The sequence below is a fragment of the Myotis lucifugus genome, unplaced genomic scaffold (genome assembly GCF_000147115.1).
Source record: "Myotis lucifugus unplaced genomic scaffold, Myoluc2.0 scaffold_59, whole genome shotgun sequence".
In the NCBI taxonomy this organism is placed as follows: Eukaryota; Metazoa; Chordata; class Mammalia; order Chiroptera; family Vespertilionidae; genus Myotis; species Myotis lucifugus.
In genome coordinates, this window is record NW_005871107.1 from 6,135,500 (window position 1) to 6,163,193 (window position 27,694).

General features: G+C 35.6%; 1 protein-coding gene across 11 annotated transcripts in view; it reads left to right on the forward strand.

The window, feature by feature from the left end:
- SENP6 (SUMO1/sentrin specific peptidase 6) overlaps positions 1 to 27,694 on the forward strand; it is a 74,299-nt gene that overhangs the window by 42,282 nt on the left and 4,323 nt on the right. For 10 of the 11 annotated variants that reach the window (XM_023754289.1, XM_023754288.1, XM_023754292.1 and 7 more), the window contains 10 exons: positions 123 to 293; positions 3,558 to 3,591; positions 4,211 to 4,405; positions 5,928 to 6,154; positions 7,614 to 7,720; positions 7,843 to 7,959; positions 16,525 to 16,647; positions 18,136 to 18,228; positions 23,934 to 24,364; positions 26,497 to 26,600. In XM_023754289.1, coding sequence (XP_023610057.1) covers positions 123 to 293; positions 3,558 to 3,591; positions 4,211 to 4,405; positions 5,928 to 6,154; positions 7,614 to 7,720; positions 7,843 to 7,959; positions 16,525 to 16,647; positions 18,136 to 18,228; positions 23,934 to 24,364; positions 26,497 to 26,600 — 1,602 coding nt within the window. The remainder of the gene's footprint in view (positions 1 to 122; positions 294 to 3,557; positions 3,592 to 4,210; positions 4,406 to 5,927; positions 6,155 to 7,613; positions 7,721 to 7,842; positions 7,960 to 16,524; positions 16,648 to 18,135; positions 18,229 to 23,933; positions 24,365 to 26,496; positions 26,601 to 27,694) is intronic. The other variant, XM_023754293.1, reaches the window with a different exon arrangement.

A 27,694-nucleotide genomic window follows, 5' to 3' on the forward strand; every position in this document is an offset into this window, starting at 1 on the left:
AGTAAAATTAATCTTATGTTTTGATAATTACATTTCTCATATTGGGTCTTCTGCATATATATATACTTAGTTCAAAGCCTTGTTTTAGTACTTTATTAAGTGAAAATTTTTTTCTTTTTCAGTTTGGTAATTCTATTATCAACACACCTCTAAAACGTCGCAAGGTGATTGCTCAAGAAACTTTAGTTGATCCTGTATCTTTAAGCTGCCCAAGTTCCTATGGCAGTGTCATTTTAAACTGTCGAAGTATACGAGTAGGGACACTCTTTCGGCTATTAGTAGAACCTGTAATTGTAAGTACATTCTTCTGTGTTCATTGTACCAACTATAAGATTCATAATTCTGTGGCTAAGGCTAATAAGTAATACTTTAAAATATGTGAGTTAAAATACTTGATAGAATATTAAATTATTTTAAGATGTTATTTTTTATTGATTTCAAAGAGGAAGGGAGAGTGGGAGAGAGAAACATCAATGATGAGAGAGAATCATTGATCGGCTGCCTCCTGCACGTCCCCTGCTGGGGATCTAGCCTGCAACCCAGGCATGTGCCCTTGACTGGAATCGAACCTGGGACCTTTCAGTCTGCAGGCCAATGCTCTATCCACTGAGCCAATCCAGCTAGGGCTACTATTTTATTCTTAATGCCAACTCAATGAAAACAGTATTTTAAAGAATATAATGACAGAAAGAAGAATCCAAAAGTGTTGGAGTCTGCAGAAAAATGTCTTAAAGCACTAAGACTCCTAGAAATAGATTATTGAACTACTGTAGCCACTCAGAAGGCACTGGTTCAGTATCCACAAAACCCAAAGGACTTTTCCATAGTCCTTTAATTTTTATCTCTCATATGTGTTTTCTTATTATTTTACTGCTACCAATCCAATTCAAATTTGCATTTTCTGTTTGAAAATTTAATGTAATCTCCTTAACTAGCTTTCTTAGTCATCATTTTTCTTCTTCTCTAATATGCTCTATACATTGTTGGTAAATTGATCTTCCTTTAGCACTGCACTATTTTGTAAGCCTTTATAATTTCTTAACTTGGTGTGCCTGGCTATCCATTTCTAACCTTTTAAGCTCTGTCTTGTAGTATTCTTTATACATAAAGTAATATCTTTAAGAAAACACATTGTATTAGGAAAGTTAAAAGGTTGCTTTATTATTATGTAAATTATGGTAACTAATAGCTATTTTCTAGGATTTATGATTCTAGAATAAATATGATCAAAAGGGGGGGAAAACTTTATAGGTTAAGTTATAGGAGAAAATGAAATGTGGACCTGATTTCTTATGCAAGAAAAGCCATATGGGAAAAGAGCAATCTTTTTTCCATCAAAAAACTCTAGCTTCTCATTATTTAAAAACTAGAATGATATTAAATACTCCAGAGATCTAAAGCAAATTATATATAGACAATTTATTATTGCCCAGCAGCATTGTTATATAGCAGGGTTTTCAGGGATTTACGAAGCTTCTGTTTTGTTTCAAGCCTTCATGGTACAGATTATCTTTGATGGGACTGTCAGATAATAAAAATGTTATACTATGTCTTATATATCAGAAATTTCCTGGAATATCTTATAGATTTTATGGCGTTCCCCCTACATTATTCAGAGCACCATTATTCAGAACTCCTTAGTATGATAATTAAGGCTGTTAATTTAGCCATTTAGTTGAAAGTTGCATAGTCTCAAGGCTATCTAGCAAGAACAACATCAAAATTTGAATGAATTTTTTTACATGAAAGTTACAGATTAATTTGTATATGATCTACTGAAGAAAAACTGAATTTAGTTTAAAAAATAAAAGGCAGTGTGTATAATATAAAATATGTTACTATAGGTGTTTTTTTTTTTAAATTAAAATGCTAAATGAAATATTTCAGCTAAAAAGTAGTTGTGCTTATGATTTGGAAATTTGCAATCTGTTATTAATCTTCCTTGTACCATGGGATTTAGCCAAAGAACATTTTTTATAAGGTATAGTGGATCTGTAATTTCTTCAGATTGTATGTTAAAAGATGATTTGACATTTTCTTTCTGTACATAAATTCCTTTATGTTTTGCACTGAAACGATATATATCTGCCGTGTCATTATTAATCTAAGAAACAGATTTTAAGTATTTTACAGTGGAAAGACTTGACACACTGCCTTCAACAAGTGATTAAGCGTGTATCAATAGTGGGGCTGGCTGGCATCATGTGCCTTCGATGTAGTGCAGTCCAGAGTGTTGTACATTTTTTAGAACCTAGCGTGGATTTTTCAAAGGCTATTTATAAAAAGCAGAAGGAGGTTTCTCTCTGTTATAGACAGTAGTAAACAAAAGAGAGACTAATGTAACATTGCCTTGACAGAATCATCAGGGGAAATTTAAGGCAAATATAAAGGATAATTTTGAGCAGTTGGGGAAATTTGAGTATGAACTGTATGTTGAATGAACTTAATTTTGATTTTCTTAGATGTTGTAATAATGAACCTTTCTGCCTTTATACTGGTTTAGCAAAAGAGAAATGACTCTGTGTGTGTGTGTGTATGTGTATGTATCTATATATGTATAAAAGCCTAAGCGACTGAACAACCAGTCGACTGGTTGCTATGACGTGAACTGACCACCAGGGGGCAGACGCTCAATGCAGGAGCTGTCCCCTGGTGGTCAGTGCACTCCCACAGCCAACCTCCCACAGCCGGCCCTTTCCCCCGGCAAGCCAACATCCCGCAGCCAACTTCCTGCAACCCCAATTGGCCCCGATCACCAGCCAGGCCAAGGGACCCCAACTGTACACAAATTCGAGCACCAGGCTTCTAGTATATACATAAAGGATGATTAAGTGTAGGAAGATACTAAAGTTAGTGAATCTGGGTATGAGTATTCAGGTATTTATTGTAATACTAGAGGCCCGGTGAATAAAATTCATGCACTAAGGGGGTGTCCCCTCAGCCCAGCCTGCTCCCTCTCGCAGTCCGGCACCCCTCGGGGGATGTCTGCCTGCTGCTTACGCCCAATATCCCCAGGGATCGGGGATAAGCCAGCAGTCCGGGACCCCTCGCTCCTTACCACCTGCCTGCAGCAGAGGCAGGGAGAGGCTCCTGCCACTGCCGTTGGCACTTGCCAGCCATGAGCCCGGCTTCTGGCTGAGTGGCACTCCCCCTGTGGGAATGCACTGACCACCAGGGGGCAGCTCCTGCAATGAGCGTCTGCTCCCTGGTGGTCAGTGTGAGTCATAGTGACCGGTCATTCCGCCGGTCATTCTGCCATTGTGTTGATTTGCATATTAGGGTCTTATATAGCATTTTCTCAATTTCTCTTTGAAATTATGAAAAAATAAGTCAATAGTATAAGAATATTCTCAGTATCTGAATCAGAAAGGTGAAGCCTACCTTTCTGAGAGGTAATTTGGAAGTGGGGAGGTTATCTTGTTTTATATTAAGCACGTGGTAGATGATTTATTTCTTCTGCCCTCTGTAATCTAAGTGCCGAATAATATGTCATTTAGGTTGTTTGTAGCAAAATCCTCATAAATCTAGATTGGCATTAATTTGTTTTATTTTTTTAGTTTTGTTTAGATTTTATCAAGATACCGCTGGAAGGTAAGCTATAATATGTCTTTATGCTAACTTAAACTTTTTTCACACTGAAGCACTTTACAGGAATGAAAGATTAAATTAAATATACATGATTAGTTATTAGATATATTTTAACACATTGTGGACGGATCATGAGAATTCTCACTTCATATTATACAGTGTTTTACAAAGTATCATACTTTAAAAAAGATATTAACTTGTAAGAACATGTAATAAATAACTTCAAAATGCAGTGGGTATTTAATTTTAAAGCGTGCCTTTAATATTTATGTAAAACATTTTTTGTATTCGTTCAGTAGAAACTTACTTGGGCACTGGGTAAAGCTAGCAATAAAACTACTGTTCCGCAATGTGTTAATAGTGTGATTTCGTTCTGTAACATCACAAAATCTATGTTTAATTGTAAGTATACTTCATTAGAACCCGCTTTTGGAAAAATAATGCAGAAGCTTTTTTAAGATAGTTATAAGGATTTTTCTTCATTTCCCACTAGAAGTTACTATTTACAGAGCATAATAAATGTGTTTTACTTTAAACTTGTATTTTCTCACACTCTTCTTCATTTATGAATTTGCTGTTTTAAGAATTGATTCATTTTCCATTTCCATTTGTTTTCCTCCAGAAGCAGAAGCTGATCCAGTAGGCTTTACTTTAAATACCTCTGATCTAACTAAATGTGAATGGTGTAATGTCCGTAAATTACCAGTCGTATTTCTTCAGACAATACCACCAGTTTATGAAAAGCTGAGCATGCTGATACAAATGAGTATGGATGATAAAGTTTGGACTCATTGTAAAAGAATGCATAAATTAACAAGTAAGTTATGTAGATTGGATTATAATAATAAGTATAATCCATTGACTAGCAGAATGTGAATATACTTTGATAGATCCTTTACATGTATATTATATTATACTAGAGGCCTGTTGCACGAAGAGATTCGTGCAATAGGCCTTCCCTTCCCTTGGCTGCTGGCACCAGTTTTCCTCTGGCACCCGGGACCCAGGCCTTTTGCTCTGGCTGGGCTCCGGCCAGAGCCCACCCCGCACCCCCCAGCCGTCAGGCCTCTCGGCTCCGTCGATCCCGGGGCCATGAGGCCTCGCTGCTCAGGGGGCTTCGGGGCCATTTGGCTTCCCTCCACCGCTTGGAGCCTATGTATGCAAATTAACTGCCATCTTTGTTGGCGGTTAATTTGCATATCACCCTGATTAGCCAATGGGAAGTGTAGCGAAGGTACTGTCAATTACCCTTTTTGTCTTTTATTAGATAGGACTAGAGGCCCAGTGCAGAAATTCGTGCACTGGTAGGGTTCCTAGCGGCTGCCAGCCAGGTACTCCCTCCCTTCCACTGGATGCCTGCCCCGTCCCCTGGTTGAACTCCTGGATGAACTCCCGGTCGAGGGGACAATTTGCGTACTACGCTTTTATTATATAGTATTATATTATATTTATTATATTTATTATAAGAGCCTTGTAGGATAGATATTACTTTCCCCTTTTATAGATGAGGAAAAGCCCACATGAAGTGGAAGTTCTAATGATAAAACACAGGTTTGCTCATTGATAAAGTTTTCAAAATGCTTAAAACTCCAAAGGTCTGCACTCTTTGACCTTGTATTATATGAGTAAAATGATTTTTTTTTTAATTTTCAATTACAATTTGCTTTCAATATTATTTTGTATTGGTTTCAGGTGTACAGCATAGTCCTTAGATAAAATGAACTTTTTAAAATGCACTGATAGGTACTAAGTACAACCATATAAATCTGGAATCCTTGAAACTTACCCTGAATTAGAAGTTTGCAAGTTCGTAGAATGTATCTTCAATCTCTATAATAAATGATATGGTTCTGATATTTATGGGATAGCATGAATATTTGTAAAATAAATACTTTTCAGCAGTAATTGCTGCTTCAGCTTAAGAGTTTGCACATTAGTGAGTAGCAGTCTTTACAGCTAAATTCTCTAGCTCACTTGGAAATTTTATTTGTGTTTGATAAAATTTTTAATTTATACATATGTAAAACTATAAATATATTTTGATCCTATTAGATGAAGTAAATCAGTTATACCCACGAATAGATTTGTTCTTGAGCTACTGCTAGAGTAATGTGTTCTGATTCCTTTCTCTTAATAATTTAGGTGACATTGTCAGGTAACATTGTCACTGGTCTTTATTTTATATTTATTTTATATACTCTGGCAAATATTGTTTTAAACATTGATACAGGGATTTCTGGTGATGTTCTTGGAATAACTAGTTGTTACTCTTTTTCTAATAACTTCCTATATACTTATTTTTTTCTTTTAGACTTATAGTTATATTGATTTCTTTTCAGATTTGGAAGAACAGTATATAATTTTAATTTTTCAAAATGCCCTTGATCCTCAAGCAAATACGGTATTTGAAAGTATCGTTACTGAAATTGGTATAAAGAATAATGTATCCAATTTTTTTGCGAAAATTCCCTTTGAAGAAGCCAATAGCAGACTTGTTGCCTGTACAAAAACCTATGAAGAAAGGATCAAAGGAAGTTGTGTGCAAAAAGAAAACAAAATTAAAAATGTAATTATGCTTTTTAATTTTAAAAACATAATCTTAAATAACATATAGCTTTAAAGGGAAATATGTTTTATTATGATACTATTCATTTCAGAGTTAGATTTTTTAAATTCCATCTCAGAATTATTTGCTTTTATATGCAATTTGTAAACTATGTTGTGTCAAAATATAATGGTGAATAGGTGACTTTGTGACAAAAATAGTACTTGGTACAGGTCTTAGAAGCATTTTTAGTTCCTTTCCATACTCTATTCTTCTTTTTTTTTTTTTCATATATTTTTATTGATTTTAGTGAGAGAGGAAGGGAGAGAGAGAGAAGTATATTTTGACTGCCTCCTGCACATTCCCCATTGGGGATTGAGCCTGCAACTTAGGCAATTGCCCTGACCGATAATCAAACTGGTGACCTCTCAATGCATGGATCAGTGCTCAACCACTGAGCCACGCAGGCTGGGCTCCATACTCTATTCTTCTTTTCTTTACTTTTCATCTCCTTTTTCTCTCTTTTTTTTTCCTCTTTCAACATACATATACATTACTGCTATATTCCAGTCTGTTATTGCCCTGCTGGTTTCCAGTGATGCCATAGGCTTCAATAAAAATAAAGGAGTTTTGGTCCCTGATGTAGACTTACATGTAACATCTACATACATGGTTGAAAACTTGGGAAATGAAGAATACCTACCATCCTGATGGTCAACATATTTATCCAGTTCTAGAATAACTAATATAGTAGGTAACTCTGAAGCCACCTGAATCATACAAATATAACTTAAATACTCAAAATTTGTCCCTTATCACAGCAGCTGAATTTTACTGACTTAATTTATTGGGAACACAAAAATCTTTCTACCTGGCTACACACTTGGAGATAGGGCTATCCAAGGCACAATCTTAGTGAAGTTGACAGGGCCTCACCAGAGAAGTTGAGGAAAAGAGCAGAATAAGAAAGGGGAATCATTCTCCTTCTTTTGAAAAATTGTCTGCAGGAGATAATTCTGAAGGAAAAAAGAGCAGCTAGAGCCATGAGGTAGCTGGGATGGGCTCAAATTTCAGTGGAAGACTCTTCCTTTAACTCCTTGACTCTGGAGAACTGAAGCTCCCTCAGCCTCTGCTCCATATCCTATGGATTGCCTTGTCTTCCCTGCTAGAAGAAAAAAATACTATATCTGTTCTTTGGATTTTACTAACATAACCTAATTTAATATGGACATAGAGATTTCAGACAAGATACCAGAGAGCATTTTTTCAAAAATTCAAGAGTATCAGTGTACCAGAAATTATAAATAAATAAATAAGTGGACCCTTGTTTTTTCCTGTTTCTTTTTAAAAAATCATGCATACTTTTTAGATTCATATTTTAATCCTTTTTAATTAAAAAACATTCTTGCCTTGTGCTTGCTCTTTTTATTGAAAAATTTCCCAGTTGACTTTGAATTGATTATTTAATTTCCTTTTCCAGGTGCCCCTGGAATCTAGAATACAACTTAGAAGCAAACAATTTCAGTTTTTTGATGATGACGAAGAAACTGGAGAGGGTCACACCATCTTTATGGGTCCTGTAGAAAAGTGAGAGAATTCCTTCACATTTGCAACACCCTTAAATTTCTTCTCTGTTTTATTGCTTTTCGGTTACATATATACACACACAAATATTTGATAATCTGCTTTTTTAAAAATTTTTGTTACAGGTTGATAGTATATCCACCACCTCCAGCTAAGGGAGGCATCTCTGTTACTAATGAGGACCTGCACTGTCTAAGTGAAGGAGAATTTTTAAATGATGTTATTATAGACTTTTATTTGAAGTAAGTTAACTTTCTGCTAACCTTTTAGCAACTCTTTAGCATTCTATAATGTGTATCTTTGTTTTCTGAGTCAAAACTTTTTTTGTTTTCAATGCCATCATTGCCATTTAGTGTGGGAAGTTATTTAATGTCTCTACCTGTGGTTCCTCATTTTAAAAATTATATCTAAAAAGGTTGTAGAGATTAAATAAGATAATACATGTTAAGCACTAGGAAAAGTCCCTGGCACATGCAAAGTGTTTTTAAATGACAGCTTATTATTTTGTTATTTTTTCAGTGTTTTAAGCCTTTAAAAATTGTTACTACCCTAGGGCAGGTATTAATTTTTTGAGCAAGCACAAACGTAAGATCTCACTCATTTCCTTCAGTAAATGTTCAAGTGCCAGCTTATGTACCAAGAACTTGTGTTAGAAGTTTATTCTTGTAGGGAACACAAATATGGGATTGAAGCAATAATAGAAGACAAAGTAGAAAAAAGAATGTTTCATTCTCTTTAGAGATTGGGAAATATGAGGGACCAAGGAGCTTCCCTGGAAGAGCTTACATCATGACCCAGTATACACATGCATATACATGTATGTGCAGTGTGTTTATACATGTATAAATTTGTATGTGTTTACTGGTTTGTGATATAAAATGGTGTGTATATGAAACAAAACAACTTAAATACCAGTGTGCTTAGAGCTTTACAATACTTTCTAGTTTATTCAAATGTATCTCATAAAACAATTTTTAGAAATCTGATTATTAAAAGCTGCTAAATGATTTTATAGCCTACTAATAGTTGCAGTCCACTGTTTGGGGAAAGAAAACATTGTTATAATGAATGATAAGTATTGATGAGAAGTCATCATAAGTGTATTTCCTTAATATCATTTTGATAAGCATTTTTATTATGGAATTCTAGATGAGAAATGATTTAAAGAAATTTAATTAAAGTGATCTAAGAAGCCTAATTAGGTCATTTTTGTTTGAGGGAAAAGGAAATAATAAAATGTTTTTAAGAGGTAGAGTTGTTTAGCAGGACTCCAAGCCTGATTGAATGGGTATTAAGAAGGATAAAAATGGGTGCCAAATAACTCCTAGTTTTCTGACTACAGAGACCTGCTAAATGATTTTGCCACTAATTGAAGCAGTGAATGCAGAAGCAGAATAGGTTTGGGTAGGGGAGGGGGAAATATCCCTTTTAGATGTCTGATACAGCAAAAGGGAGAGTGCCAATAAACCGTTGAATATATAGTTCTGGATGTCATTTGAGTTCTGGCTGGACATGTGGTTAGGAGGCTTTACTTTACAAGTAGTAGTTTAATTATGAAAATTGATCAAGCCCTGACTGGTTTGGCTCAGTGGTTAGAGCGTTGGCATGTGAACTGAAGGGTCCAGGTTTGATTCCAGTTAAGGACACTTGCCTGGGTTGAGGGCTCATTCCCCAATAGGGGGCATGCAGGAGGCAGCCGATCAATGATTCTCTCTCATAATTGATGTTTCTATCTCTCCCTCTCCCTTCCTCTCTAAAATCAATAAAAATATATTTTAAATAAATAAATAGAAAAGAAAATTGATCAAATTGTTTAGGTAGGGATAAAAAAATGAGAAAAGGCTATAAGGACAGAACCTGGATAGTAGAGTTAGATAGACAGGGAAGACAGAGGCTCCCATGAATAAATTCTGAAGGTATTTGAGAGGTTAAGAAGAAAAATCCAGAGAGAGTGATGTCATAAAATTAAAGGGAGGTAAATGCTGTAAAGCTGAACACATTTAGTGGTATCAACAGAGGTCAAGGCAGATAAAGGCTAAGAATAACTTTGAGGTCACAGTTACCCTAAGCTAATTAGGGTCCAGTATACATCCGGACTTCACCCTAGTCCATGGGGGATAATGAGGTACTCGTTCCCATCCACTGGAGGTAGTACCAGTGGAAGCCTAGTGGGAAGCCTTCCATCCCCATCCAACAGTAACATGGAGCCCCTCCACGTTAATGGTGCCTAGTGGAGAACCTAAACCTCCACCCTACCTGGGAGTCATGAGTTGGTGCCCATTTCAAACACAAGTGTGGTGCCAGGGAAAGCCTGCTAAAACACAAGAATTAAATGAAATCCTGAGTCTTACAATGCTCTCAAATGTCCAGATTTTAAAATTACTTGTCTCACCCAGAACCAGAAAGATTTCAAACGGAATGAGAAAGAACAGCCAATAGATAGTCAACACCAAGATTACACAGATATTAGAATTTTTGGACAAATATTTTAAAGTACCCATCATATAATTTTTAATGAACAATTATGAACACATGTGAAACTTTGTAGGTGGAATAAATAACACAGGCCAAGTATGTCTTATCTACAAAAAAACTCACTTCAAAAATAATTACATATATATATGAAAAGGAAGGAAGAAGATAGAGCATGCAAATATTAACAGAGAGCAGGAGTTACTCTGTTAATATCAGATAAAGTAAACTTCCGAGCAAAGACAATTAATTACCAGGGATAGAGGGGGACATTATATAGTGATAAATGAGTGAATCCATCAAGAAGACCTAGCTGTACTTATTGGGTATGTGCCATAAAACAGAGCTACAAAATATGTGCAGCAAAAACTGATAGATCTAAAACTGGTGAGGAACTTTTTTCTGCCAATGGCCATTTAGATATTTATAACATCATTCAAGGGCCATACAAAATTACCAAGTTAAAATTAACCTCCTATATTTGGTCAAACATTTAATTAACTCATCCCTAATGACTTGGCAGGGCCAGACCAAATAATTTCACGGGCCTTACACAGCCTATACGCCGGACATTCCTCATCCCTGATCTAAAAGGAGAAAGTGAAAAATCCAAAAATATAACTGGAGAATTTAATTCCCCTCTCTCAACAATTTGATAGAACAACTAAACAAAATCAACAAGGATACAGAAGAATGCAACAAGACCATCAACCTGTAGGCTTTATTTAACATTAGGGGGTAATATTATACTCCTATTTATGTTAACTATACCCCCCGTTATCAAAGATACTGTTTTTCCTTTTGAAGGGTTAATGGTAATGGAATATGTTTCAGTAAATTATAAGTGTGTTACAGATTTGCTGACAAGAGAAACTGCCCTAGATTTTAAATGCCTAATTTTGCAGATGTAGATCCCTTTGAGATCAAACAGTCATTCAATGACAAGTTCAGACAAAGCTCTTAAGCAAAATCAAAAGATGTTATCTCATACAAATATCCAATAAGCATATGAAAAGATCCTTGACATTATTAGTCATCAAAGAAAATTCAAAACCAAAAAGAGATGTCGCCCTTCACCCATTAGGATGGCAACTATATTTAAAAAAAACAACAACACCTAAAACTAAAATAATGTGGACAAATGGCACCCTGTGTACTGCTAGTACGAGTGTAAAATGTTACAGCCAATATAGAAAATAGTATGGTGGTTCCTCAAACAATTAAAAATAGAACTACCATGTGATCTAACAATCCTATTTCCGTGTATTATCCAAAAGAATTGAGAGTAATGTTTCAAAGAGATTTTTGCACACCCATAGCACTTATTCATAATAGTCAAGAGGTGGAAACAACCCAAACTGTCCATTGATAGATGGGTGATAAACAAAAGGTGGCTCAGTTGGATTGGAGCATTGTCCCGTACACCAAAAGGTTGTGGGTTTGATTCCTACTCGGCACATACCTGGGTTGTGGGTTAGATATCTGATCAGGTGTGTACAGGAGGCAGCCAATCAATGTTCCTCACATCGATGTGTCTCTCTCTCTCTCTCTCTCTCTCTCTCTCTCTCTCTCTCTCACACACACACACAATGCATATCCTCAGGTGAGGGTTAAAAAAAAACAGACGGAGGAAACCTGTCACATGCTATAACCTGGGTGAATCTGGAAGATATTATGGAAAGTGAAATAAGCCAGCTACAAAAAGACAAGTACTATATAGTTCCACGTAGATAATTTGTAGTCAAATTCATAGAAAATGAAAGGAAAAGTGGTGGTTACCTGGAGCAAGGAATTGTCATTTATTGAATATAGAGTTTCAGTTTGCAAGTTTAAAAAAATCTGTTTCACAACAATGGGAATATACATAACACCACTGAACTGTACACTTAAATGGTTAAGATTGCAAATTTTACGTATTTTTCCATAATTAAAAAAATGTTATCTCTTTTTTTATTTTCTTTTTTCTTTATTGATTAAGGTATTACATATGTGTCCTTATCCTTCCATTGCCCCAACCGCCCACTCATGCCCTCACCACCCCGTTGTCTGTGTCCATTGGTTAGGCTTAAATGCATGCATACAAGTCCTTTGGTTGATCTCTCTCCCTTACCCCCACCCTCCCCTACCTTCCCCTGAGGTTTGGCAGTCAGATCGATGCTTCTCTGTCTCTGGATCTGTTTTTGTTAATCAGTTTATGATGTTCATTATGTTCCATAAATGAGTGAGATCATGTAATATTTATCTTTCTCTGACTGGACTATTTCGCTTACCTCTTAATCCTACTATATACTTAAACCAAACTATTGAAAAGTCTTAAGTGAATATATAGAACAACACTGCTATTGTTGGATGAAGTGTTCTGTGAATGTCATTTAGGTCAAGTTGTTTGATATTGGACTTATCTTTGTCCTTAACTGATTTTCTACATACCTATTCTATGAATTATTGAGAAGGTTGTTGATTTCCAGTTTTAATTATGAATTTGTTAGTTTCTCCTTTTAGATCTATCGGTTTTTGCCTTATGTATTTTGAAGCTCTGTTGTTAGGCACATACATGTTTATGCCTTCTCAGAGATTGATCCCTTTATTATGTAATGTCTCTCTTTATCCTTGATAATCTTTCTTGTTCTTAAGTCCACTTTGTTCAAAATGAATATAGCTATTCCAGCTTTCTTTCGGATTATGTTTACTTGGTTCTGTTTACATGCTAATGTATTTCTTTACCACTTTACTTTTAACCTTCTTAAGTCTTTTTATTTAAAATGTTTTTGAAAGCATATTGGTGGATCTAAAAACTAAGTTGAACTACTAATATTTTATTTATATTTTAGTTTATTCTATTTCATACATAAATAATATATAATTTACGTTACAGTAGACATTTTATAATGTGTTTATACTGTTGAAATTCTTTATATTTTCAGGAGACTCCTTGACATTTTATACTTACACTTTAAAACAAAATTTTTACAGTAAACTTGATTATCTACAAGTTCTATCTTTTCTAATGTAAATCAGTATTCCAAGTAAAATTCTAGCAAAATCCATGACTTTAAAATTTGTATATAGGGTGTCCAAAAAAATGTATATACACTTTAACAGCTAATAGCTCAATTTTGAAAATGAAATGTATTTTAATAAACACTGGCCTTTATAATTATTCAAAGTGTATGTATACATTTTGGTGGGGGGACACCCTATACGTGTAACATTCTTTTATATATAATATATTTTTATTGATTTCATAGAGGAAAAGAGAGGGAGATAGAAACATAAATGATAAGAGAGAGTCATTGGTCAACTGCCTCATTCACGTCTCCCACTGGGGATCGAACCCACAACCCTGGCATGTACAATCAGAATCAGACCATGACCTCCTGGTTCATAGGTCGATGCTCAACCACTGAGCCACACTTGTGACATACTTAGAAGTGAATTTTAAAAGGAAAACTTTTTAAAAACTTCACTGTTAAAATCAGTTATTCAGCTGTTACCAAAGCTTGCTCATTATTTTCTAACTCTACAAGTTAGAGACAAACTTTTGAAGTTTGTCAGTATTATAAGATTTAAAAGGTCATTGCATCTAAAGAATGTTAATAAAATGCAGAGAAGAATTACTTTAATAAAAATTACTTTCAAAGTCACATATTACTAGACTAGCAGAGTAACCTTAAAATAATCTTTTTACTTCATCCTATAGTTAAGTCATGATTTGATTGTTAGAATGTTCACTTTATGAAATACCAAGTGGACAGCTTTACCATGACATTCAATATTTAAATTATTTATACAGAAAGAAAAAAAAGTGCACCCAAATGGATGAAATTTCCACAAGATTTTTGTAATGAACTTAAAATTTCCCTTTAATTCTATGAGAGACATGGCTTTTCTAATTACAGTTAATAGTTCTGACATATGTACATTGTACATTAAAAAAGCTATATATAGTCACAGAAATACCAGTGGATGTATGCCAGATCAGAAAGACAAAACACTTTACAAGGCATGGATTTGTTTACATATGAAGTTAGAGTCAGTTTTCTTAAATCACAAATAACTTTTCTTTTTTAAGTTGAATTATCCCTCTGTTTATTTGACTCACTTTTACAGAGCAGCCACTGAAGTTTGGGCTGGTGAAAGCTGCATGGTTCACCAATTATGATGTAGCCCCTAAACTCAAATCTAGTTCACTGCATGCTCTGTTTTGAATATATTATTGTAAAATTCAGTGATTGATTTAAACTGTCATGTGATGATTCACTGTATTATAATTTCTTTTGTGGGGGCACACTGACTTGCTCTAAAGCAAGAAATTTTGTAATTGGGTCCTTTTCATCAGAACTTGAGCTTCAGAATGATAATATTATGCTAAGGGACATGTCTCTAGGTGTGCCCTCCGGGGCATTTGCTGTTTCTATGTAAGATCTCATAATGCTTTCAGATTATCCTCATTTTAATAAAATGCATATGGTCATTAGCTTGATTTTGAATAGTTCCTTTGAGGATTTGTAACAAACAAATTTAATATATCATAATTTTCCTTTGTGATATCAAGGAACCATTGCTATTTGTTTTGAGGTAGACCTAAAGAAAAAACAACTAAGGCAAGGAAAAATTACAACCAATATAAGATCCCTTTAAAGTTGCATTGTTGCAACCTTAACACTGAATAGGTTTTTTCTATTTCTTTTTCTTTCTTTTTCTTTTTAAGTAATGTATGGCTAGGTCTTTTTGGTTTATTAACTGAATTATTTAAAACTAGAGGCCCAGTGCATGAAATTCGTGCACGAGGGGTGTCCCGCAGCCCAGCCTGCACTCTCCAATCTGGGACCCCTTGGGGGATGTCCGACTGCCGGTTAGGCCCGATCCCTGTGGGTTCCCTAAACCGGCAGTCAGACATCTCTCTCACAATCAGGGACTGCTGCCTCCTAACCATTCACCTGCCTGATTGCCCCTAACCACTTCTGCCTGCCAGCCTGATCGCCCCCTAACCACTTCCCTGACAGCCTGATTGATGCCTAATTGCTCCCCTCCCAGCCAATAGCCCCCAACTGCCCTTCCTTGCTGGCCATCTCGTGGCACATGGGCGTGGCCATCTTGTGCAAGGGTGTGATGGTCAATTTGCATATTACCTCTTTATTATATAGGATAAGCAGCACATAAAAACAATAGGTATATTAAGATACTAGAGGTCCGGTGAATGAAAATTCATGCACTGAAGGGGGGGGGAGTCCCTCAGCTCGGCCTTCCCCCTCTCACAGCCCAGGAGCCCTCAGGGGTGGGAGGCAACCCAGCAATCAGGAGAAGGCAACACCTCATCATACCTCTGCTGCTGGCACTGCTGGCAGCGCAAACCTTGGCCGGCCCTGGTTACCTGAGCCTTCGGCAGCTGGGCAGCCGCCATCCAAAGCTTGCCTGCGCCTCAGGCTGGCCTTTGGCAGCTGGGGGGCTGAGGGGACTGGAGGACTCCGGAGGCAGGTACGTGGAGCGGCCGGGCCTGCCTGGGGGTGGGCCCAGCCTTGCTGCACGCCTGCCGCCCCAGTGAGGCTGAGGGGACTGGGCGCCTCCATCTTGTGGCTGTGGGTGCTGTCATCTTTGAGGCCGTGGCAGTCAATTAGCATATTCCCACTTTATTAGATAGGATAATGGACATAATATACAATTCACTCATTTAAGGTGTACAATTCAGTGGTTTTAGTATATTCAGACATTTGTGCAATCATCATCACAGTCAGTATTATAATATTTTCATTCCCCCAAAGAGCCCCAATAACCATTAGCAGTGATTCCTCATTTTCCTCCAGCTCCAGTGCCAGCATTAGGCAACCACTAGCTCTTCTCTATCTATGTGGATTTGCATATTCTGAACATATCATATACATGGAGTTATACAACATGTGCTCCTTTATGACTAGCTTCTTTCACTTAGCACGGTGTTTTCAAGGTTCTTCTATTTTACAGCAGGTATCGGTGCTTTATTTCTTTTTGTTGTTCAGTATATTTCATTGTATGGATATATATCACATTTTATTTTTTCCATTCATTAGTTGATGAGCGTTTCTGACATTTCCACTTTGTGGCTATTATAAATAATGTTATTATGAATGTGCCCTTGTTTTAAAATATTAGATCTTTCAAATCACAGTTTTACTCTCAAATATACTTTTCATTACTTGAGAATTATCTGGTAGTTATTATCTAGAATATGAAGTCAACTCTGCTTCTTTCAGTTGTAAGGAATAGAAATTGATGGTGGCTAAATAGATTACTGCCTGCCTGTTAGTGTGAGGTAAACTGCTATATTCACTATATTGGAATTATTTTTTATAAAATAGATATTTGGTGCTTGAAAAACTGAAGAAAGAAGATGCTGACCGAATTCATGTATTCAGTTCTTTTTTCTACAAACGCCTTAATCAGAGAGAAAGGAGAAATCTCCATGAAACACCTAATCTATCGTAAGTCAAGCTCTTTGAAAATGTTGAACAGATGTAATAAGTTGCTGAAATTTAACTCAGTAAAAAATCACTTATTTGTGCCCTGGTCAGTGTGGTGTAGCTGGTTGAGAGTTCTCCCATGCACCAAAAGGGTCCCACGAACCAAAAAGTCACCAGTTTGATTCCCAGTCAGGGCACATGCCTGGGTTGCTGGCTCAATCCTCTGTAGGAGGCAGCTGATCAATATTTCTCTCTCTTTTCCCCTCTCCCTCTAACATCAATGAAAACACATTTTTTAGAAAATCACTTATTTGTATTGAGGCAACATAATCTGTTATTAACAAAATCATAATATTGGATTGTATCCAATATAAAATGTGGATCAATATCCACAATATTCTAAAACCTTAAGAATAGGTAGAATTCATAAAGGTTTTAGGTGTAATATTTAGATCAGTATTTTCCCAATATGCCTGATGATTTTTAAAAAATTACTTGGATACTTATCAAATATAGATTGCTTTATTTTACCCTAGATATTCCATACTATCTATGAAAGAAACCTGTGAATTTGTGCTTTTTTTTATCCTCACCTGAGTGTATTTTTCCATTTATTTTAAAGAGAGTGGGAGAGAGAGGGAAAGACAGAGAGAAATATTGAAGTGAGAGAAACACATCAATTGGTTGCCTCCTACACTCGCCCTAACCAGGGCCCTGGCCAGGAAGGAGTCTGCAACCTAGGTTCGTGCCCATGATCGGAATCCAACCCGGTACCACAGGCCGGTGCTCTATCCAGTGTGCAAAACTGGCTAAGGCAAGCTTGTACTTTTAGTAAGTTCTTTGGATGTTTCTTCTCAGATAAGTTAAGGAAATACTATTCTACATATTAGGCCTGATAGGCCTGTGTACTTTTATTTATAATTCTCCTTTAATGATTGCATCCATCTCTAATACTTACTTAGTAATTGATCAAAATATACACATAAAGAGTTGGTATTTTTTTTTATCATAAGTTGCTGTTAAATGCTTAAATTGAAGGCTGATGTGGATAACACAAATAGTATTACCCACTAGTTCAGTGATTCCTAATTTTCATCTTAGAGTTGATGATAGTGATTGATTTTGACCAGTGGTCATAGTGTATTCTTCTTCATCTACTGTAAGATAATGTTCACTTTTCTTGCTCTTTTTTTTTGCTGTTCTCATTAGTCATGGTCTGATTTGCTTCTCAATCTGATTGCTTGTGCCATTTCTGCAGTAATAAACAATAATAGCACTGATTTACTCTAGTATAAAGTAGCAGGAATTAAAAATCTCTTTCTTCCAGATTCAGTGATGGGCAGTTTCTAGCTCTATCTCAGATATTTTGTTTTCTTTCTCCAGCTTGTTAAATCATCTTTTACAACTATTCTGTTAGCAGCTTAATATTCGTAATTTATAAATTGTTGCATATAAGTTGAAGCACTAGGAACATTTCAGAAACTTGATAGTCTGTGTCTTGTCTTACAGAATACAGCAAAAGCGGCATGGGAGAGTAAAAACATGGACCCGGCATGTAGATATTTTTGAAAAGGATTTTATTTTTGTACCCCTTAATGAAGCGTGAGTAAGAATTCCCTTTCTGTAAATGTGACAATTTTTAGAAAATGTGTTTAGGATGTGAAGATTTCATCCATTTTAAACTTCTTGAAATTTGTTCTGTATGTCTATGCTTATACTGCTTTTTTAATGATAATTGATGCCATTTTCCAGTAAATCATATAAGATACTGAATTTTACAAACACTAGATGAGATATTTCTAATTTTGTTTTATTGGTCAATGTAGAATAATGTTAATTTTTAAAATGGTGCTGCTTGTGGTCTAGCAAACATCATATAGAAAAAGCTACTTTGCCCTAGCCAGTGCAAGCGCGCATGTACAGTGCGATTGAAACTTCGTGGCCCATGCGCAGAAGTCAGTATTTTGTGGAAGAGCCGCACTCAAGGGGCCAAAGAGCGCATGTAGCTTGCGAACCTCAGTTTGCCGACCACTGCCCTAGCCGATTTGGCTCAGTGGATGGACCGTTGGCCTACAGACTGAAGGATCCCGGGTTCAATTCTGGTCAAAGGCACATGTCCGGGTTGCGGGCTCTATCCCCAGTGGGGGGCGTGCAGAAGACAGCTGATCAATCATTATTTCTCATCATTAATGTTTCTGTCTCCTTCTCTCTGAAATCAATAAAAATATGTTTAAAGAAAAAGATAAGGCTACTTTATACAGAAAGATGATTAGGTCCCATAGAAGAATTTGAATTCTTAGTTTAAAACACATTTAGGCTCTTAACCAAGAAAAAGAAGAAAAGATAGGTAGCTAGATTTTTGTCATTTTCTCAAGTTGAAAACCATGCTGACTACGCAGTTATTTTCTAAGTAAAAGGGGGTAGTTAAACATTTTGTGTTATTTTCCCCCAAAAGAGGCATTGATTTATATGATAGTATTATTAGACTTAAATTTGTTTGTATTTCTTTTGTTGTTGTTGTTTTCCAATGCTCTCCAATCAAACATCCCCAGGAATACACCTGTAGTTGGATAATTTTGGGCTTATTACTTGTATCAAAGGAGAACACATACCATAGACAACCATGGAGCCTCTCAGTGCAAGTGTGTTTGAAAAAGCCTATAACAAAATTTGGGCTTTAGTTTGGTGATTTGGGGAAAGATCTAAGAAAGCAGTGGTTTGCTTGGGTAAAGAAGTAGCATTCACTCATTGAGCAAAAAAGGGAATTTTGATATTTGGGGGGTGGTTTTTGTGACCTTGTTTGTCTCTGCTTAGACAAACTATGAAATGGCCTGGCTTTGCCTCATTTTATTATGGTTGCAGATTAGCCTTCTCTGAGGTTGATGTTCTGTGAGATTTATGTCTAAGTATAATAAGCTTAGCTGTGCCAGGCTAGCTTCTGAATATTTTTTTTGTCACTATGAAAAACAAATTCACTGTACAGTATAATCAAGCTGTATTTATTTAAAACCCTGCTTTAATTTTAACATTTGTGCTCTCTAATTAGCTCAGCCAAAGATAGCTAGGCTAGGTCAAAATATTGGTTATGGCGATAAAGCCCAACTTTAATATATATATACACATATATAAAGTCAGGCACTTTAAAATTAATCTTCACTTTCTTCATTCTTCTCAAAATAAGGTTTCTTGCCCTATATTTGTTATATAAAGTAATATGTGAGCTGCCTAATAGGTGAAATGGAGAATATCTACTTATATAAAAACGATGGGTGGTGTTCATCACCACCTGAACCGCAGCGACTAAGCAGAAGGAAGTCAGTCCCTCAGGGGTTGTCTTGGCAACGGCTGTGCCCTCCCCTGAGCTGTTTCCCAGAGCTGTTTCCTGTAAGGGGAGGGTTTGAGGCAGGAACCTGCCTTGGGAGTGTGGAGGCATATCTTTCTAAAGTGTGCCGCGCCAGCACGGCCAGGGGTGAACCTGAATGGGGGCGGCTGAAAGGCTTAGAAAAGACAGACAAGAGAATGAAAGCTGGGTCTCGGTGGGACGCTGCTTCTCTGAGAGACAGCGACCACGCCCACAGCCATGCCTTTATTTTATAGCAGATGCTACGAGGCAAAGTAAGGGCGTGACAAAGATGTTCACAACATTTTCCTGGGATTCAATCCTACTCAGCTACATGCACCTGAACTCTATCAAGCCTACATGACTCAGGCATGTGCGGCCATGTGTTTAGACCATAGGCTCAAGCTTACAACCACAGCTGTTGCCTATAATTGTGCTGGGAGGGCCCTGACCTCCAAGCTGGGACTTGCACGTGGCAATGAGAGGACTGTGCCCTCTCATCAGTCCAAGGCTTGAACCTGTCCAAAACACTGTAGCGGCTCCCCACAATAAAGTTTTAATTCTGTTTCTTTGTTACTAATGTTGTGGCCCCACCCCATAACAAAGAAACAATTTCCGGAGGATGAGGCCCAGGAATCAGGATTTTAAAAAGATTCCCAGGTGATTCTAATGTGCAGCCAACGTTGAGAACCACTGCTATAGATAATATTAAAAATATATCTAAACGTGCAATTCTTTGTCCAAAAAATGAGCATGTTCAAAAAATTAAATGGCTGAAACCGGTTTGGCTCAGTGGATAGAGCGTCGGGCCTGCAGACTGAAAGGTCCCAGGTTCGATTCCGGTCAAGGGCATGTACCTGGGTTGCGGGCACATCCCCAGTAGGAGATGTGCAGGAGGCAGCTGATCGATGTTTCTCTCTCATCGATGTTTCTAACTCTCTATCTCTCTCCCTTCCTCTCTGTAAAAAATCAATAAAATATATTTAAAAAAAAATTAAATGAAGAAAATTTGGATATACTCGATGGAGATTTTCACACATATTTGAGTGATGATTCCATTGATTACACAGATGATGCTGAAAAGGAAAATTTTCCCATCAAATTTCTTAATAGTATTACTCCTTCGGGAATGCCCTGTCATAAATTAAAATTGAAAGTGGGTGCAATCATCATGCTATTGAGAAATCTCAATAGTAACTGGGGTCTTTGTAATGGTACCAGATTTATTATCAAAAGATTACGACCTAACATTATCGAAGCTGAAGTATTAACAGGATCTGCAGAGGGAGAGGCTTTCTGATTCCAAGAATTAATTTGTCCCCATCTGACACTGGCCTCCCATTTAAATTGATTCTACGACGGTTTCCCGCAATGCCAGCATTTGTGATGACTATTGATAAATCAAAAGGAAAAACTCTAGACAAAGTAGGCATATTCCTACCTGAACACGTTTTTGCACATGGTCAGTTATATGTTGCTTTCTTTCGAGTTTGAAGAGCATGTGATGTTACAGTTAAAGTTCGAAGGGAAATTAGTCAAGCACTTTGAAAGTGTTTTCACTCTTAATGTGGTGTACAGGGAGATATTAGAATAAGTTTAATCACTTTATCAGTCATTGTTTGCATCACTGTTGTTTTTATATCATGTTTTTGTCGTTTTTATATCATGCCTCTGTTGTTATATCCTTTTGTTACTGTTTATTTATTAATAAATTTATATATTTCATATACATTTTACTAATTTTCTTTCATCTCTCACACTTCTATTATAGAGAAAGGGCAAATAGCAATATTAAAATATCTCTGCTAATTAATTCCCTTTTAAAAAATATGTATTTTATTGATTTTTTACAGAGAGGAAGGGAGAGGGATAGAGAGTTAGAAACATCGATGAGAGAGAAACATCGATCAGCTGCCTCCTGCACACTCCCCACTGGGGATGTGCCCGCAACCAAGGTACATGCTCTTGACCGGAATCGAACCTGGGACCCTTGAGTCCGCAGGCCGATGCTCTATCCACTGAGCCAAACTGGTTAGGGCAATTAATTCCCTTTTAATGTGCACGAATTTCATGCACGGGGCTACTAGTGTGTGTGTGTGTGTGTGTGTGTGTGTGTAAAGCCATTTGTCAAAAATGAATTATAAAAATTCTAAATAGAAATATAATTTTGAAATACACACAATTTGGCAACAGAGGCACATCCTTCTTAGTCACTCTATCTGGTGTGGATAGAAACTATGATCAGTAGTGAAAAGTAGAGAATGAATAAAGATGTGAAGCCAGAAAATGATTCTGCAAGAGTACTATGCCATTTGTTCATGGAAGAATAGCCCTAATTCATGAGGGTGCATTTTGTTTTATTTTTAAGAGGTAAGCCACAAGTATTTATACACACTGATTATATTACATAGACTGCCATATATTTGTCATTTGTTTTATTTTCAATTTTCCAATTAAAAACTATTTGTTAAAAATTGTCCCAGTAATTGACAAGGGGCAGAAATTTGATATTTGGATCTAATCCATCTTCAGATACGTCGAATTACCTGTTTTAGCCTCTTCTCCCACTGGTGATTTAAGTTCAGTGTAGCTGCTATTAAAAGGATCATTAAAGCAAAATCATGGCTCTTACTTCTATCAACTAGGTGAAGAAAGAATTTTCCTACTTTTTCAGTGAGGCATTAAAAAATTTATAGCTTATGTCTACATTGTCATCATTAAAAAATTTATAGCTTATGTCTACATTGTCATAACTGAGAAATGTTAAAAACAGTGATAAACAGGTTATTGCTGTAGGTTGAGAGTCACTGTTTAATCAACTTTAAAACACATTTTTTTCACATTTTAACATTTCTGAAAGAAAGTTGGTGTGCTGCTATTTCTACCACCCTAGCCTGACCTAAGTCCACAGGATACTGAGGATTAGTAATTAAGGAGAGAAGCATTCCTCCACTTGTCCTTTATAGTACTGAGGATGAAGCCAACCTCTGATCTTTCTATTTAGGCTGTCCAATGAAGAGACAGTGCTGTTTTGTAGTATTGCCTTGGTGTAATTTAACATTTTGCAGAAATGAGAATGTAGCATAACTTTTATTCTCATCACTAGATTTATTTTTTTCATTCAAAAAATACCTGTTGAACATCCTACTATATTACAAATATTGTGCTCAGGCTCGTAAGTTCTCTAACATCTATGGCCTGTTCCTTTAATTTTAGCATGTAATACTACCTAGCAAATAGTAAGCCCTTAATAAAATTCTTCATTAGATTAATCACTAGTAGCCAATGTTTGCTGTGTAGCTTCTTACTTATGGCTTATATCCTGCTGTTGAGAGCTGTGGTACCTGAATTCAGCTATATCACAAGCACCCACTTGATAGCTGGAACTCTACTAATATTTTCAGTTCTTTTATAATCATTACATTGGATATGTTATTTCATTTTAGTGTATTTACATTTCAATATAGCATGAGACAAAGGATTATTTGATACTTTCAGTGTTAAGCAATTCCTACCTTATTAATAAGAGACACACAGACATGGTTAAAGTTTTTTAAAAAGCTATATATATGTACAATATTTAAAAACTTCAAAATTATACAGTCTGTTTAAACTTCTGAAGACATTTTAATCTTAAGACTAGATAGATTTCTATCCTTTGACATAAATAAAGCAAAAGGAAGGTGAATGGGAATGATGAATTGGCAGTGATATCATTTATATTTTGTTAAATTGACTGAAAAAAAATAATAAATTTTTCATTCCACAAGCAAGAAAAGGTTTAAAGGATTGTTTGCAAAAGTGAATACAGGCTACAAAATTCTAACAAAACTTAGATTGAAAAAATTGGGCATTCTTAATAAATTTCTTCAGAAAAGCTTTAGAAAAGCATTTCAATTGATATTTATTGCCAAATATAATAAACGTTTCTAATAATATATTCAGTAGTTTCATTTGTTTTTTACAGTGCACACTGGTTTTTGGCTGTTGTTTGTTTCCCTGGTTTGGAAAAACCGAAGTATGAACCTAATCCTCATTACCATGAAAATACAACCATGCAAAAATGTTCAACTGTAGAGGACAGTTGTATTTCTTCTCCTTCAGCCAGTGAAATGGACAGTTGTTCACAAAACTCTTCTGCCAAGCCTATAGTTAAGAAGATGCTAAACAAAAAGCATTGCATGGCTGTAATTGATTCAAGTGCTGAACAGGAAGAAAGTGACTCTCGTTATCGGAGAAACATATGCAGTGCGAAATGTAGTCTGAAAAAAATAAATCATACTGCAAGTGAAAATGAAGAATCAAATCAAGGAGAATCTGCATGCCAGAATATTGTTGATAGGACTACAAGTGAGAATGGCCTACAGAATGAATATTTAAATTCAATGCACCATACAGGTATGTTTCTAAATGTTTTTTTTTTTAAATATATTTTATTGATTTCTTACAGAGAAGAAGGGAGAGGGATAGAGAGTTAGAAACATCGATGAGAGAGAAACATCGATCAGCTGCCTCCTGCACATCTCCCACTGGGGATGTGTCCGAATCCCAGGTACATGCCCTTGACCGGAATCGAACCTGGGACCTTTCAGTCCGCAGGCCGACGCTCTATCCACTGAGCCAAACCGGTTTCGGCTGTTTCTAAATGTTTTGAAAGAATCGAGGAGTTCAGAGTAAATTGGATTTTTTATAATCAGGATTAAGATTTCAGGGTACACTTTTTATTAAAAGTCAGATTTATTGAAGTATAATTTACCTAAATGGAACATTTCGTCATTTTATAAGTATAGTTCAGTGAGCTTTGATAAATGTTTATAGTCATGTAATCACTACAACAGCCGAGATTTAGAACCTTTCCATCACTCCAAAAAACATTGCCTTGTACAGTCTATTCCCCTCACCTCTACAAAGAGTGCAGTTTTAAAATTGTAGTACAAGGTCTACATTTTCCATTCTTAAGATCTTGGATTTATTTTCATTTTAAAGGAAATTTATTGTATTCAGGATAAACAGTAGTTGTACAGTCTTACACCTGTAAGGTGAATTAGTTCAGTCTTCTCACTTTACAGATGGGAAATTGGAAATCAAGTGGCCAGAGGCAGAAATTAAAGGTTTTCCTCCAAAATAGTTGTTGACATTGAAATTAAAGGTTACTTCCTTATTCTTCACTCTCCTTCATTTTTCCAGTGTGAAGAAGGGCACTGGTGCAGCCTGTCTTTATTTCCCTTCAGTTTTTATAAATTGTGGTTTGGTTTTTTTCTTGAATCAGTTCCGTATTTCTAGCACTTGTTATGGAAATCTGAGGTTTCTGTTCAAATACTTAAATTTCATGTGAAGTTGATTGTATAATTTTCTCTCCATCCCCAAGGTAAAAAAGTCTACTCCATTAAATCCATACAGTGCTATAGTGTATACCTTGTAAACTTATTAAACTGTGAATAGATCCTAATATATTTTTTTGGAGGAAAAAGGTCAGTATAAAGCATAGAAAAATGTATGTAAATTCAGAAAGAACCTATCAAAAATTGTGAATACTGAGCATACTCTTGGTACTTTTACCAGTTTATTTTAGTAAATCAAAAGAAAGCTATTGCTGAGGTCTTATAAATATATTTTTACTTTTTATTTAGTTTGACATACTAAGCTGCACAAAGCTAATAATAGCACTAGAGTATTTATATATGTGCCCTTTTGGAGATAAGAGGCAGAAAAGGGGAGTGGTATGTGAATATCTTCATTGAACTATGTTTTTAAATTCCCCATTTGATCAGTAATTTCATCCATTTTAATGTGAATTCAAATGAAAAATAAATTAAAGTGCATGATTTAAAAACCAAGCAATGGGACAAAAACCTAGGGCTTCATATACACAAACTCCAGAAATTCCTAGTGGCCTTCTACTACAAATTAATGTTCCAGTCTTTAAAGTTGTAGTAGCAGTTAAAGTTGAGTAAATATTCTCACAAATGCTAGTGGAGACCGCAGTAGGAATAATCTGTTTTACGTAATTTGCCTTTCAATATTCATTTATTCTAAGTATTTTTTTATTATAGTTTGTGCATTTGGTATTTGTTTTGGCTTTTTTTTTTTAGTATGTATGTAATATCTTTCTTAAAGGAAATTAATTTACCTTTATTGTGTGCGATACACTGATATTTTCTATTCTCTTGAATTAATCTAATAGTGGTAGTGCCCCACAGTTTGAAAAAAAATGGTGCTCTAAAAAAAAAAAAAATGGTGCTCTACAGTAGGTGTGTGCATTTTTCAAGAATGAGGTCCCATAGCTTTCATCAGATGCTTCAAAGGGATCATTCACCAAGAAGCACATTAAAGAAGAGTTTCTCTAGAGGTAACCTTACTACCTCAGAGAGGATGGTTAAGCAGTCTATCGTATATAAAATGAAAACTTCACTAAAAATTAGGATACAGAAAGCTTATAAAAATTTTTGCGACATGATTAAGATCTCAGTAATTGATTTCTGTTATATGCATGGACTTTTTAAATTATATAATGTTTCTTATTAATACAGATGGTTTAAGCAAAATCAGACTAAACTATAGTGATGAATCAGCTGAAGCTAGTAGATTGCTTGAAGATGAACTCATTGACTTCTCAGAAGATCAGGATAACCAGGTGAAACTTACTTGACAAAAAGTTCTGATGTTTTATCTAATTAAGTGTTTTTCTTTGGAGTCTTTCTTCAACCAGTAACTCATGCATCTGGACTTGGTTTTCATTTTAAAACACAAATTAAGTTTTCAGTTCAGAGGTTGCTAGGATAAATGTGCTAGTGCTGTTTTCTTTTAGTTTTGAGCCACCCTCCCCCCCCCCCCCCCAGTTGTGGATGAAACTAATAATACCCACCATTTTAATAGAAAATAAATTTTTTCAAATCAACACAGCCACCACCCCTACCACCCTTTCTCTTCCTCTTTTAAATTGTTTATGGGCTATATCTAACCTTTGGTCTAACTTGACATTCAGAAGACAAATGTTTAACATTTTGATTATATTAAACTAAAACTGTATTATATTCTTCCACATTTTCAGTGATTTTGGGGGGGTCTAATTTAATATATATGGCAGGAGCAAATAATACTTAGTTAAAACTAACATAGGTCTACTCTGATATTTATTTAATGTCCTACTTGCTCCAATAAACTTTACTAACACCAAGAATAAAATATATTATTTAAAATATTTTATAATTTCAGTTAAAAATGGCTTTATATCTAGAGAAAAGTTTATAAAAATCCTATAGTATACTATTTCTTTAATTCTTTAACTTTTTTAAGTTAGGACAAACTGAATTTATTTAGTAGTGAAGATAGCTTTATACTGCACAAATTTTCTTTCTTGCTTCTTTTGTGAACAAAGCCATTTTTTTGTGATGTTTAAATGGTCTATATGGCTATAAAACATAGTTTTTCTCTCAAACGTATACAGACATATATATGGGTTATATATAAGGCTTATAATGAGCACTCATGCTTCTTTGGTCATAGCACTTATTTCATTTGTAAGGTTGCCAAAAGCTTTTCTCATAGAACAAAATAAGCTTTGTTTGTTTTACATGCAAGATAATTTATAGAATAAGACACTGTCATTAAGCTATCTTCTCTCAAATGAAGTGGATATATGGTTTTGTTAAGGAGAACAGTGTTTCCAAAAACCCTTGAAATATTTCTGATTTTTAAAAAATTTATGTAAAAGAGTAATAAATAAAA